At 41.0% G+C, this 15,190-nt stretch overlaps 1 protein-coding gene across 7 annotated transcripts in view; it reads left to right on the forward strand.

Annotated features, from left to right (window-relative positions):
- The window catches only part of HERC2 (HECT and RLD domain containing E3 ubiquitin protein ligase 2), a 241,470-nt gene that overhangs the window by 119,011 nt on the left and 107,269 nt on the right, over positions 1–15,190 (forward strand). For 6 of the 7 annotated variants that reach the window (XM_025437755.3, XM_025437759.3, XM_049107999.1 and 3 more), the window contains 9 exons: positions 4,085–4,272; positions 5,551–5,743; positions 7,202–7,384; positions 9,309–9,490; positions 10,058–10,205; positions 10,286–10,482; positions 10,710–10,940; positions 11,995–12,133; positions 13,652–13,795. In XM_025437755.3, the coding sequence (XP_025293540.1) occupies positions 4,085–4,272; positions 5,551–5,743; positions 7,202–7,384; positions 9,309–9,490; positions 10,058–10,205; positions 10,286–10,482; positions 10,710–10,940; positions 11,995–12,133; positions 13,652–13,795 (1,605 nt within the window). The remainder of the gene's footprint in view (positions 1–4,084; positions 4,273–5,550; positions 5,744–7,201; positions 7,385–9,308; positions 9,491–10,057; positions 10,206–10,285; positions 10,483–10,709; positions 10,941–11,994; positions 12,134–13,651; positions 13,796–15,190) is intronic. The other variant, XM_025437758.3, reaches the window with a different exon arrangement.

A 15,190-nucleotide genomic window follows, 5' to 3' on the forward strand; every position in this document is an offset into this window, starting at 1 on the left:
TGTTCAAGAAACCATTGCCAAACCCAGGTCATGAGGATTACTCACTGTGTTTTCTTTTTAAAAATTTTATAGTCTTAGTTCTTATATTTAGGTCTTTAGTCTATTTCTAGGCAATTTTTAATATGGTGTGAGGTAAGGACTCCTTTTATTTGTTTTGGTTATCTAGTCGTCCTAGTACCATTTGTTGAAAAGACTTTTTTTCCCCAAGGTCTTGGCCCCCTTGTCAAAAATGATTTGATTATAAATATTTTGGTTTATTTCTAGACTCTATCTTGTTGGTCTGTATGTCATTATGCCAGTACCACATTGTTGTGAACACTAGCTTTGTGGTAAGTTTTGATATCAAAAAGTGAGTTTTCCAACTTTGTTTTTTTTCTCAAGATTATTTTGGCTCTTTTGGGTCCTTAGGATTTCTATATGAATTTCAGGGCTGGCTTTCTCATGTCTGTAAACAGTAGCTGTTGGGACTTTCTAGAGGTTGTATTGAATATATAGATTGCGTTGGGTGAGTATTGCTATTTTAACAAATATTAAGTCTTCCTTTCCATGAACTTGGGATGGCTTTATATTTATTTAGGTCTTCTTTCATTTCTTTGAGTAGTATTTTATAGTTGTATTGTTATCAGGCCTCAAAGAGTGAGTTAGAAAGTGTTGCTTCCTTTTCTATTTTTAGAAGAATTAGAGAATTGGTATTAATTTTTCTTTGAATGTTTGGTAGCATTTACCAGTTAAGCCATCTGGTTCTGGGTTTTTCTTTGTTGAGAGGTTTGATAATTGATTCAGTATTTTTATTTGTTATAGGTCTATTCACGTTTTATATTTCTTCTTGAGTCAATTCAGATAATCTGTGGTTCCTAGGAATTTATCCATTTCATCTAGGTTGGCTAATTTGTTGGTGTATAATTGTTCATAATACTCTTTTAGAGTTCTTTTTATTTCTGTAGAATCAGTAGTAGAGTCCCTGGTTTCATTTCTGTTTTATTTTTTGTCATCTTTTTTTCTTTGTTTAATCAACCTAAAAGTTTGTCAATTTTGTTGATATTTTCCAAAAAACCAACTTTTGGTTTTATTGATTCTGTTTTATTTTTTTAAATTCCCAATCTCGGGGATCCCTGGGTGGCGCAGCGGTTTGGCGCCTGCCTTTGGCCCAGGGCGCGATCCTGAAGACCCGGGATCGAATCCCACGTCGGGCTCCCGGTGCATGGAGCCTGCTTCTCCCTCTGCCTGTGTCTCTGCCCCTCTCTCTCTCTCTCTCTGTGTGACTATCATAAATAAATAAAATTAAAAAAATATATATATATAAATTCCCAATCTCTGTTCTAGTCTTTATTATTTCCTTCTATCTACTGAATTTGGGTTTACTGTATTCTTATTTTTCTAGTGTCTCCAAGTGTAGAGTCAAGTTACTAATTTGAGATTTTTCTTCTTTTTTTAATGTATGCATTGATAGACAAAAATTTCCATCTTAGCACTGCTTTTTCTGCATCCCATACGTTTTGGTATGTTGTGCTTTTTTTTTAATTTGTCTCAAAAGTATTTTTAAATTTCTCATGATTTTTTTTCCTTTGGGCAGTTAAGTGTATGTAATTTAATTTCCATATACTTGTGAAATTTCTAGTTTTCCTTGTTACTAGTTTCTAGTTTCATTCTGTTAGAGAATGTAATTTGTATGATTATAGTATATTTTGATTTATTGAGATTTATTTTATGGTCTAGCATGTGGTCTGTCCTGGAAAATGTTCCATGTACCTTTGAGAAGATTGAGTATCCTGAAATCTGAGATACTGTAAGGCCAGTGTTCCAATCCAAGTAAAAAGCAAGGCTTTCCTAAGCTCTTTGATCTCGTCAATCTTTGTGTCCACATGACCTGTTCAAAAATATGCATCAGGCTAGAAAACAATCAGCCTCTGAGTCAGGCATCTGGTTTCTTAAGACCTCATTACTGATTTAAAATGCTTTAGGAAAAAATCTAGAAATTTCCATCTAGAAATTGACTCTATTTTTATGTCATCTCCTTTTTTTCCAGAGAGGTAAAAGTCATAGCACAAATCATTAATTATGGGAGCTTTTGTTTAGAGTTTATTTTATTTTATTTTATTTTTAAAAATTTTTAATTTATTTATGATAGGCACACAGTGAGAGAGAGAGAGAGAGGCAGAGACACAGGCAGAGGGAGAAGCAGGCTCCATGCACTGGGAGCCCGATGTGGGATTTGATCCCGGGTCTCCAGGATCGCGCCCTGGGCCAAAGGCAGGCGCTAAACCGCTGCGCCACCCAGGGATCCCTGTTTAGAGTTTAAATTTGAACCTGCCTACTGGCTGCAGAAAGCAAAGGAGTTGTATATCATGAATACATATTTATATTTACCACTTTCCTTGATCAGGATGATTTTTTTCTTTCATATAAGAAATTATAAGCATATACAATTTTATATTAATTTTATGTATGCATCCAGATACAAGAGCCATAAAATACAAAACCACTTAAAAAAAGATCCCTTTTTTTTTTCTTATTGCAAATGTATTCGAACACTTTGCAATAAATTTGGCATTTACAGGGTTAACATTATAGCTGCCAGAGGAGATCCTAGCTGGAATGCAACCCTGGCCCTCTTGGGGCCTCACTGAGGCTCCAAAGAGTTGGGCTGAAGAAAAGAATTTTTTTGCCTCAGTAAAGCTGGGGAAAAGCTTTACCTTATCCAAAGCTTTACTCCAGCCCTGGGAACTGACAAGCCTTTTTTCTCCCTTTTGATTGAGAGAGGATCATGCACTTTGTACATTTTCACCCACCCAAGCCACCTTTGGGAATGTTTGGGCACCTTTTCCTCCCATTTGGAAGAATGAACAAAAACTGGAGGAGTTACTAGGGCTGTGCTTTTTTACCCCCTCACGTTAGCCAGCAAGGCAAAAAGCAGCCAGGGGATCTAGCATGCTGACTCTTGGGGTTAAATAGACTATTTTAAAATCCATTCATAAATTTTACTTCTTGCAGCTCATAGCTCAACTTCTGTTTTATACTTGTGGATGATTTCACAGCAATCAGGAACCAAATATTCATCATGCTCCACCCCTTTATTCTTCCTTTTACTAAACAGGGCTTTTGCAATATTTCAGCAAGTTAGAGTTGTTCTAGAGAATCCTATTGCTGCCATCCCTGTGCCAGGGTCCCTAAGACCACTCCCAGCTTCAGTGATTTGTGAGGAGGCCTCAGCAGTCATACTGAGGCCTAAGATTGATTGCAGTGAAAGACTAGAAACCAAAATCAGTGAAGGGAAGAAGCACATGGGAAAAGTCTGGGAGAAACTGACCTAAGTCCTCTGCTACTGGAGTCATACAGGATGAACTTGATTCTCTCAGCAGAGAAAATGACTACATGGGTGAAATGTCTACCTGGGAAGTTCATGAGAGACTCTGCGCCTAGAGTTTGCACTGGGGCAGGTCAAGTAGGCACCTCTGCCTGGCACATAACTCAAGTTCTAGACCCAGAGAAAGAAGCAAATTTCAGCAGAAACCACATTGTACAAACAGTTTAGGCACTGTGAGGCCTCTTGTCCATTAGGGAATGGTAGGAGGAGCCCTTCTGAAATCCAAGTTTCCAGAGGCCAGTTAAGGACTGCCTTGCAAGCAGTCTTTCCTAAGGATGGCAGTATCAGACCTGCTATTCTTAGCTCTTTTCTTTGTGGTACTATAATTAAAGTTGGTAAGTTTCTCATTGTTCAACAGACAGGTGGTTATATTTTGTTTTTATATTCTAATAAAAATATATGATGAGTGTTTTTCTAACTTAATCATTTTGCTTTTTTTTTTGGAGAGGGGAGCATAATTACTAGAAGTAGAGTAAATGTCTCTGTTTTATATCTTTTATATCTTCTGATACGTATTTATATGCTTGGTTCTTTTACATTTTTAAATTCCCATTAATAAATCTTTCATGGTATTTATTATATTGATAAAGTACTACAGTATACACTATAGGTTCTTTAAAACTGTCATCATCAGTACTTACTAAGTTTTGAATAAGTGTATTAAGATTAGGAAATTGTAACTACTTACTAGCTCAGCTGTTGCATTTGATGATCTGATAGGTCCTAGTTGTGATAATGTTGAAGAGGATATGAATGCTTCTGCCCGAGGAGCTTCTGCTACAGTTTTGGAAGAGACAAGGAAGGAAATGGCTCCTGTGCAGCTTCCAGTTTCAGGGCCAGAACTGGCCGCCATGATGAAGATTGGAACCAGGGTCATGAGAGGTGTTGATTGGAAATGGGGTGATCAGGTACTCAGATTTGATTTTAAACACATTAGCCACACATTAGTCTTTACTTTACTTGCATGCTGTTAGAGAGTGGAAATTGGAATAAATAACTACCTTAACTTAGGGCCTGTGCAGTTGACAGAGGATGTAGTTCGTGATATAGTTAGTTTCTGGGCAGGTGAATTAGGTCAAAACAAGCAGAGATTGACAGTGGCTGTAGGGGAACCTCGAGCAGAATCAAGTCTTCAAAGGGTGGTGGCTGTTTTCAGAAAATTCCTTGGCTTGGGCTCAATTTGAGGGGCAGCCCAGAGCAGGAGCAAGAATAAGCAGGAGAGATCAAACCTCATCTTAGTAACAATGTTCTGAAAGCTGTGAGGACCCAGGTGTTCCTTCTGGGAACTGATGGCTATGTGCCCATTAAGTGCCCCAGCCTTGTAGTTTCAGGTGTGCTAGTTGGGCAGTGGCCATTTCTGTTTCTCCTCATAGCACATCTTTCCTAAGCTTCTGTTAGGTCTCACAAGGTAGAGATCATGGGGGCTAGTGCCTGTGTCATTACTTTAGTCACTAGCTAAGGAAAGAGCTCGCCTTCCTGCAGTGTGGTAGTACTCTTGTCATCTTTAGGTTTTCTCAACCTCATTTTTAAGCATGGGCCTCATCAGAATCATCTCAGAAGTGTTCTGGAACAGGTAGCAGCATCCTAAAAACAGCTTTGACTCATAGTGTCCTGCAATAGTAGTATCCTAAAAACAGCTTTTACTCATAGAAGTGAGAGATGGAGTTTCCATTCTAGCTAGGTTCCTGATGAGATGCAAGTAATTGTTTCAGGTTTCTGGTGTTTCGAAGCCCTATGGGGGATCAAGGGAGCCAAGGAATAGGACACCAGGACTAGGCTGGAAAGCCTTATCTCTGCATTGGCTTAGGGAGAATGCTGATTGAGACGATGTTTTTTCCCTGCTTAACTCTTGGTAAAGGAGCATAATAAGCAAGTTATTTCCTGATGTTTGATTTAAGGTAATGATGAGAGCTGTGCATGTTGCGAGTAGGTTTGGAGCAGTCTGTGGCACAAAGTCTGTACACAGTGACATAGCAGTCCTTACAGTCTTTGTTTGTGTGACAGAACAGGCATATGCCTTCTTTTTTTCTTTCTTTTTTTTTAAATAAATTTATTTTTTATTGGTGTTCAATTTGCCAACATATAGAATAACACCCAGTGCTCATCCCATCAAGTGCTCCCCTCAATGCCCCCATCCCCCACCTGGCATATGCATTCTTAACTAATCTTTGTTTTGGCTTCCTCAGGATGGACCTCCTCCTGGTCTTGGCCGTGTGATTGGTGAACTGGGTGAGGACGGATGGATCAGGGTCCAGTGGGACACGGGCAGCACCAACTCCTACAGGATGGGGAAGGAGGGGAAGTATGACCTCAAGTTGGCAGAGCTGCCGGCCTCCACACAGCCCTCAGCAGAGGACTCGGACACAGAGGATGACTCTGGTCGGTACCTTGGGGCTGTTTAGTCTGGGGGCAACCTGGCAAGCTGTATGCTAATGGCAGCTGGCCATCCTTTTCATCTGGGAATGAGAACAGTGTCAGACTCAGCTACAGACAGTGGTCTGTAGTTTTGGACTTGCCCCTGAAGTTTCAGTGTAAATAAGCCCCAGGTGATTCTGATGCAGGAGTTAAAAGCATGCCTCTCATAACTGGCAATCTAGCTGGATTTGACTCTCTTACTCCCTTTGGGGACAGTCAGAAGGGTTTGGTAATGCAGTGCTTGCTATGTCTTTACCTCTGGTGGACCTTGTTGGTTGGCTCAGAACCTGTGTATGAGATAGTGAGCCAGCGCCTGGTGGACTAGAAGTAGTGTGGAGTTAGTACTGTCTTGCCTTAAAGAAACTAGAGGTGAGAATTTGGAGTGAACCCAGTTAAATCCTATCTAAGGAAATCCAAGGTTGTGGGAGGAGGACATCATGACATTTTTAGATGTGTCCAACAGACCTTGTATGAATGAAGCTTCCCATGGCTGGTCTCAGGAAACCAGGGCTGATTCCTGGGGCTCAGGTGCTGGACTTTGGAAGTCATTTGTATGGTCAGGAGAGGCTGAGCTCAGTAGAGAATGGATGGTGTGGAGAGTGGAAAAGGCTCTGCTCAGTCCATGTCACTTGTGGGGGTCTAGGTCCCCTCTGATGTGAACAGGTGATGCCTGCTTTTTTTGGGCTGTTGGGAGTAACATGTGAAACCTAGAGTCACACATAATATGGTCAGGACTGGCTTTGTTTTCACTCAGGGAAGTCAGGGCCTGAGCAGAGCTAAGTGAAAGAACTGTGGCTTAGCTGTTCTGTGCCTCCAAGTCAATGCTGTGGACACATGAGCCTCTGGTTCCCCTCCCTGGCTCAGGCACTTCCATCTTTATCCAGGGCATAGTTACCTTGTCAGCGGGCAGCTTCTGACATTTGTGTGTGGGTTTTTTTTTTTTTTTAAATATTTATTTATTCATGAGAGACAGAGAGAGGCAGAGACACAGGCAGAGGGAGAAGCAGGCTCCATGCGGGGAGCCCGATCCTGGGACTCCAAGATCACACCCTGGGCTGAAGGCAGGAGCTAAACTGCTGAGCCACCCAGGGATCCCAGCTTCTGACATTTGATAAGCTGTCTTTCTAAAGAATAAATATTTGAAACTGTGTGTTTCTGACCTATATGCAGAGATTGTTTTTAAAATACTAAACTCTAATTTAGAAGGGTTATTTTGCTTGAGGAAGGTAGAGACAATTAGGGTGTTTAGTGCATCCTGAATCCCATCTTTTCTTGTAAAAAGCCACTTTCCTTTCCACTGTAACAATTGTGATATGAAATTCCTTAAAAGACTGTGTTATTAAAATCTCTTAAATTACATGCAGGGACATTTTCCAGTTCTATTTGGGAGTATAGGTTCTTAATTTTGATACTTTTTTCCAGAAGCTGAACAAATTGAAAGGAACATTCATCCTACTGCAATGATGCTTACCAGTACTGTTAATTTATTGCAAACTCTTTGTCTCTCTGCTGGAGTCCATGCTGAAGTCATGCAGAGTGAGGCCACCAAGACCCTGTGTGGGCTTCTGCGAATGTTAGTGGAAAGTGGAACGACGGACAAAACATGTATGCAATGAATAGTTGTGGGCTTGCCTACAGAGTCCTGGGACTATGAATTTGTGTGTGTGTGTGTGTGTGTGTGTGTGTGTTTGTGTGTGTCTGTGTATGTAAGTGGGTGTGTCCATGGGGGTGAGTGTGCATGTGTACTAGAGTCCTAGGCCTTCTATAACAACTTACTGCAAATTTGGTTAGTTTGCTTGGGGTGCCACATCAAAGTATCGTACACCTGGGTGGCCTAAATTTTTTTCTCCATGTTCGAGAGGCTAGAAGTTCAAGATCAAGGTGTCAACTGGCTGTTTCCTTCTGAGAGCTGTGAGGGAAAGACCTGTTCTAGGCTTTTCCCCTAACTTCTGATAGTTTGCTGGCAATCTCTGGCATTCCTTTGTTGTAGATTACTGCCTTCATCTTCACCTATGTGTCTTATCTGTCACCAAATCTCACCTTTTAATAAGGACACCAGTCATAATTGGATTAGGGGGACCTCCCCCCCTTATCTAGTTCAACCTCTTCTAAACAAATTACATCTTCCATGGCCTCATTTCCAAATAAGTCACATTCTGAGATATGGGGGTTTAGGACTTCAACATACTGGTTTTGTGAGCAGGAGGACACTGTTCAGCGCATAACAGAATTATAGAACCTCAGAGTTTTGGAGACCAGAAGTCCAAAATCAAGATGTCAGCAGAACTGTGTTCCCTTCAGAGACTTCAAGAGAGGATCCTTTCTTGTCTCTTCCAGCTTCTGGTAGCTGCAAGGTGTCTTAGCTTGAGGCTAAAGCACTTTACAGTCTGCCTCATTTTCACACAAAGGGCTGACTTGTGTCTCTGTGTCCTTTTCTGCCTCTTATAGAGACTTTAATTGGATTTAATGTCCACTCTGATTCAGTATAATGTCCTCTCAATCCTTAAGTATATCTACAAAGAGTTTATTTCCAAATAAGGCCAAATTCTGAGGTTTTGGGTGAACATGAATTCTGGGGGATACAGTTCAACCCACTGAAATGTTTGTATGTGAATGGGTACGTGTGAGGAGAATGAATTGATAAAGTGGGAGGAACCAGTGTGTGTGTAAGTGTGAGAGTGCTTGTGAGTATGTGACTGAATCTGGGTGTAAGTGTGAGAGTTTTTTTTCTGAGTAAGACTGGGTATTTGAGTGGCTACAGGTTTGAGTATGAAGTGGCAGTGTGAATGTGTGTGAGTAGCTGGGTGTATCTGTTTATGAGTAATTATGAGTGATTGTGTGTGAATTTATCAGTGACTATGAGAATGAGTGTGTGTGATTGTGGTAGGGTGTGACTGTATGAAAGTTAATGTGTTTGTGTGACTGAGCACAGGCATTTACATGTGTCTGAAGGAGGTGCCCCTGGGAGCCTGGAGAGCAGGAAAGCTGAGCCCTGGCAGGTGGGCCTCTGCCAGGAAAGAGTGGAAACCCAGGGTGACCATGAGCAGAGACCTGGAAGCCAGGAGAAGCAGAGAGGGTCAGTTGCATCAAATTGGATAAGCCTCACAAAAACCTCCCTTGTCTTGTTCTATTAATGCAGACTTCTTAAACTTGGATTGGAAATGTACGGTGCAGATGAAATGTAAACAAGATCATGGGAGATATTTAAAACACATATGAGGTTATAAAAAATATACAAGATTCACTCTTAATAATTACTATTTGAATATTGAGTCATTTTCTTATTGTCTAGAAATAATAAGTACCTGAAATGCTTTAACTGGTTTGAGTTACTATAAAGGTTTTAAAAGTGTTGTAAAATGCTCCTTGAGCTATTCTCCCACTGCTCTCACTTTGAGTGACATGGTAAGATATTTGTGAAGTTAGGTTGTTTTTGAAAATAACATGGTAGGTAAATTAAAAGTGTAGATTGTACAGAGTGTTTATTTCTAGAAATTTGGTGCCAAGCTAGTTTGTTTCATTCTGGCAGCTTCCCCAAACAGGCTGGTATGCCGGGAGCAGCACCGGAGCTGGTGCACGCTGGGCTTCGTGCGGAGCATTGCACTTACACCACACATGTGTGCTGCCCTCAGCTCCCCACAGTGGATTGCCCTGCTTATGAAGGTTGTGGAGGGACACGCACCTTTCACCGCCGCCTCACTACAACGGCAGGTAATTGTACTGCTGGGCTCATCCTGCTCAGTGTGAATTTTGGGACTGTAGGACCCCCTTAAGAGGTGGCATCAAGATACCAGTCCTCCCAGTCATTATAATTAGGTGCCTGTACTCAATAATGAGTGCAGAGAAGGACTAGGACCAACCCAATGTAGATTTTCTAGTGTAAGAGGCTGAAGTTTTTGATTATTTTAAATTAAGTCACTAAACTGTACTTGACTTTTTTTTTCTTTGAAGTGATAAATCCTGCCAGCTGCTCTTAGGTGCTTCATAGAAGTTGTAGTATAATTGTCTTTAGAAGAATTAAGCTGAAAATAATTATTTTTTAATTCAATAAATATCTGCATCTGTAATAAAGGTTTTTTAAAAAAAATCCTGATAATCTATATTTTTAATTAACTTGGCTATAATCATCTAATTTTAGAAAAATGAATATCTGAATTTTCTCATAATTTATTGCATTATAGGAACAAAAAAATAAAAGAAAAATCTGTTATTTCTTAATCTAAAATCACAGATAGTGGTTTTCTTTAATGTTTGCCATTTTAAATTGCCTTTTATCAGATCTTAGCTGTGCATTTACTGCAAGCAGTGCTTCCATCATGGGACAAGACTGAAAGGGCAAGGGATATGAAGTGCCTTGTGGAAAAGCTGTTTGGTTTCCTGGGCAGCTTACTTACCACCTGTTCTTCAGATATCCCATTCCTCAGAGGTGGGCAGCTCTCCTTATTTGTGTGAACTGATGAAGTGAACAGGGCACCATGTAGCTCCTCTCTCATACTTCTCTTTCAGAATCTACTCTGAGGCGGCGGAGGGCACGCCCACAGGCCTCTCTGACTGCCACCCATAGCAGCACCCTGGCAGAAGAGGTGGTGGCACTGCTGCGCACACTTCACTCCCTGGGCCAGTGGAATGGACTCATCAACAAGTACATCAACTCTCAGCTCCACTCGGTCACCCGCAGCTGCACAGGAAAGCCATCAGAGGGGGTGGGTGCCACTTTTCAGAACTGCTAACTTTTCTCTGTCAAATGTTGATTTAACTTTTAAATTATCTCTCTAAGTTGATATGTATTTTGTTTAAAGATATTTTAAAACATATTCAAGTGGAAATAACTATTGAAGAAACTAGTATAAAAATGGCTTAGCTGTAAATGTGTAAGAAACAGGCAGCTCCCTGGGCTCTCTTCTTCAACCCAGCTGTCTGTCTGCATTAGGCCCTGTTAGAGGACTACTTACCTGACTCTGAAAACCCTGAGGTTGGGGGCCTCATGGCAGTCCTGGCTGTGATTGGAGGCATCGATGGTCGCCTACGGCTGGGGGGACAAGTCATGCATGATGAGTTTGGAGAAGGCACAGTAACTCGCATAACTCCGAAGGGCAGAATCACTGTACAATTCTCAGACATGCGGATGTGTCGTGTTTGCCCGTTGAATCAGCTGAAACCAGTAAGTGAACTTGTGTTCAGTTACTTGATAATAAGGCAGAGGAGGTTTTTTTTTTTTTTTTTTTAAGATTTTATTATTCATGGGAGACACAGAGAGAGGCAGAGACATAGGCAGAAGGAGAAGCAGGCTCCCTGCAGGGAGCCCATTTGGCACTTGATCCTGGGACTCCAGGGCCATGCCCCTGGCCAAAGGCAGGTGCTAAACCACTGAGCCACCCAGGAATCCCGAGGCAGAGGAGTTTTATACTAGATCTGGGTTCTAACATCAGTGCTGGAATGAACTTGATTTTCATAGTTCATGTCTACCATCTAGGAGGCTATGCAACCTGAGGAAAGCCATCTATCTTTTCTTAATTTGTTTTGTGCCATGGTGATAAATAGGGCCTGTCTCATGGTGTTACATGGATTAGTAGTTCATGTCTTATTTTAGCCCCAAAGACATAAAAGGGCATTAGCAACATAGAAGGTACTTCTAAGTATGTTTTTAGTTTTAATTATTTTAAAATTTTGAAGTTTTTTTTATTGAAAAACTCAACTTTTAAAGAAATTTAAAAGTAATTCCTTAAAAAATGACTTTTCTTCATGTAGAAAATGCTTATTAATTGTGTTGAGTGACGTGATTTATGTAGCAGCTATTGTCATCTTAAATTTATCAGGGATATATAGGGAAAGTGAGTGATTTATATTACTTTGATGTGATCTAAGTGTAATCAGGCTGTATCTTTCTGTAAAATACTGTTTTTGATTATTACAGAAATGAATATACATGTTGTAGAAAATTTGAAATGCATAGAAAATGCCTGAGAATTATGCCCTGACATAATTATTGTTGACAAGTTGTTAAAGAAACAAATTAATTTAGGTTATGTTCACATATGTATGTCTCTGTTTTGCCTTGATGTCATCATTTAAAATGATTATTCTCGGATGTAAGAAGACTTACGGATATGTGTGATAATTTCAGAATTAAGATTCATGGTTATGATAATTTTTAGAACATTTCATTTGTTCATTTCATCGGACAGTCTTTGATGGTTTCTGTGTTCTTGCTTTAGCTACCTGCCGTGGCATTCAGCGTCATCAACCTGCCCTTCACAGAGCCCATGCTGTCTGTCTGGGCTCAATTGGTAAACCTCGCCGGAAGCAAATTAGAAAAGCATAAAGTAAAAAAATCACCTAAACAGGGTTTTGCAGGTCAGTACATGGTGCTTCGTGATGAATTAGGTACAGTCTTACCTGGCATTGCCTGGACAATGTTTTGCATTTTGTCAGAGCAAGTTCCTGTCATTGCCAAAGTCTTTGGGTTCCAGTGGATTGACCATTTGCTAAGTTACAGTGGGCATGAAACCTTGAGCATGGTGATAAGAGTGTATAATACAAAGAATGACACCATGGTGGGAGTGGCTCCTGAAGAACCCCAGACTTCTCCCCATGCCTGTTCTCCAGTGCTGGCATTTATTCTGAACAGGCTTTTGAGAGGAATCTGTGTTCTCTTTCCCTCTCTGTTAGCCCTCCAGCCATGGCCCTTTAGCATTCTGGCTCTTGGCCTCTTCTCTGCCAGACCCAGTAAGGCCTGTATGTTTGAACCTGCCTTGCTTCATATCTGTCGACATTGGGCTAAGACCAAGGTCACCTCTGCTGAAAGCCTTCCTTCCTTTGGTCTGGAATACTGCTCCCTTAATTTTCCTTACACTGCCCCTTGCATGTTCTTTGAGAGTTCTCCCTGATTATTCTTTGCACATTGGAAATTCTTATGATTTTCTCCATAACTTCAGGTTCATTGTGCTCACTCTTACTGAGTTTCTCATCTATCTCTCCCTATTCCTGTGATTGCTGCCGCAGTATGTATGATAGCAATCACCTTTAACTCTAGATATCCAGTTCACATATCTGACTGGAGGGCTACATGCATGTACATTGTAGCATGTTCAGAATTCCACTAACCTTGTCCCTTAGTTCCCATTCCCCATCACAGTGAATAAACTTGTCTGTCAGGCAGTTAGGCTGGATGCCTGAAAGCCACCTATCCTCCTCTATCCTCTTCCATCTTACATTGCTATACTGCCTTCTGTGGCCTCCAACAAACATGTCCTGCCTTGGAACACTGTTATACAACTGTAGTCCTGCTGTGCTTGTAGTCTGCGTACACCTTTGTGGCAGCTATCTTAGTTTCCTCCTCAATTGGCTGTCAGGCACCTCTGCAGTCATTTTTTTAGATAAGGCCTCAGGGAGTGCTGTGATCTTGTTGAGTTAGAGAACCATATGTTGTGAGTGTCCAACAAAATTGTCTTGGAGAAGTTCTGGCAAGAAAATGTGGAACTATTTTGTTTGAAATGTAGGTATCTGGTTGAAATTTCAGCAATGTGGGAAACATTTGATTATGCTAATACCTAACAGATCTGTTAAACCATTTAATTTTCACCCCAACCCATCAAAGTAGTTGCGTGGGGAGCAGGAAAAGGGAAAGACCTGGGGGAGGTAGAGGATGCTTATCTAGAAGCACTTAGTCATAGCACTGGAAAAGACAAGTCCTTCATTACTGACAGTATTTGGCATGGCCAGCTGTTTCCCACAGAACCAGGCATTGTTTATGCCACTTTGCAGCCATGGCACTGTGGTGCAGAGAACAAAATATCTTCCCCAAAGCTGGACAGCTGGTGAGAAGAACCCAAGCAGGATGTGTCATTTTCGCTAAGTCCTTTTCTCCCACAGGACAAGTAGATCTGGACCTGCTGAGGTGCCAGCAGTTAAAACTCTACATCCTGAAGGCGGGCCGTGCACTGCTTTCCCACCAGGACCAGCTCAGGCAAATCTTGTCTCAGCCAGCTGTTCAGGATGTCATAGCTGCTCACACAGGTATCTTTTTAAGGAAGCTCTTATAGATCTGAAAGGAAGGCAGGTACTCCCATAGAAAACAGATAAAAGACTTGAATAAGTAGTTCATAAAAGGGATAAAAGACTTGAATAAGTAGTCCATAAAAGGGGAAACAGATGGCTTCTAAATGTATGAGATATGCAACCTGACCAATAATCAACAGGGTGTAAATGGCAGTGTCATTGTCTTCTAGTACAAAAGATTGATGACATCTGGTAAAAGGGAGGGAAAAAAAAAACAGTGCTCTCCTGCATCGATATTTAAAGTGTGGCTCATGGACCAGCAGCATTGATGGCACATAGGAGCATATTAGACACGCAGACTCTTACGCTGTACCCCAGACCTAAGAAATCAGAGTTTGCATTTTAATAAGGCCTTCAGGTAGTTTATACATGTATAAAGTAGTACTGCTTTAACACATTGCTAGTGGGAATCTAAGTTGGTACAACTATATAATGGGCATTTGAGGAAATGTTACACTTTAAAATGCATATACACACATATCTATATCTGTATCTCTCCATTAACATATGAGTTATCGGGATCCCTGGGTGGCGCAGTGGTTTGGCGCCTGCCTTTGGTCCAGGGCGCGATCCTGGAGACCCGGGATCGAATCCCATGTCGGGCTCCCGGTGCATGGAGCCTGCTTCTCCCTCTGCCTGTGTCTCTGCTTCTCTCTCTCTCTCTGTGTGACTATCACAAATGAATAAAAATTAAAAAAAAAAAACCAAAAAACATATGAGTTATCTTCTGGAAATTTATCACATTAAAAGGCATGAAGATATGTGTTTAAAACTGCTCATTATGGCTTCTTTGTTGGTATTGCTTTTAGGTTGAAAACTAGGGACACCTAAATGCCCATTATTGGATGGTGTATCCACATAGTGGAATACCTTGACACCATTCACAGTGATGATACATATATATGTTCATTGCCATGGAAACATGAACATGATAAAATAAAAAAGCACATTGCTTTGTATATCTCTTTGTAGATATACCATAGATTCCCCCTTTATTTTCAGCTGACTTTATTTTCTTATACTTCTCTATATTATTCCAGTTTTCTAGAATAACCTTATATCATTTTAAGTAGGAACAAAACCCCAAATTATGAAATATGTTTTTGATTATCTACTATTAAAGGACATGCTAAAGTATTATGGGGAACAGGATAATCTACTTATGGTTCCAAACTCTGTGGGGTCAGAGTGAGAAGAGGAAATGAATGCAGATGGCTCTGTGCAGGGTATGATGCCAGTGCACTGTGGAATGTGTAATTGCACTTCCACGGGTGTCGTGGGGACTCTGATGGCTGAGGGCTGGGGAGAGCAGCTTCTGAAGGGTGTGGCAAGCACTAGGTGCAGTGTGATGAG

Source organism: Canis lupus, chromosome 3, assembly GCF_003254725.2.
Source record: "Canis lupus dingo isolate Sandy chromosome 3, ASM325472v2, whole genome shotgun sequence".
In the NCBI taxonomy this organism is placed as follows: domain Eukaryota; kingdom Metazoa; phylum Chordata; class Mammalia; order Carnivora; family Canidae; genus Canis; species Canis lupus.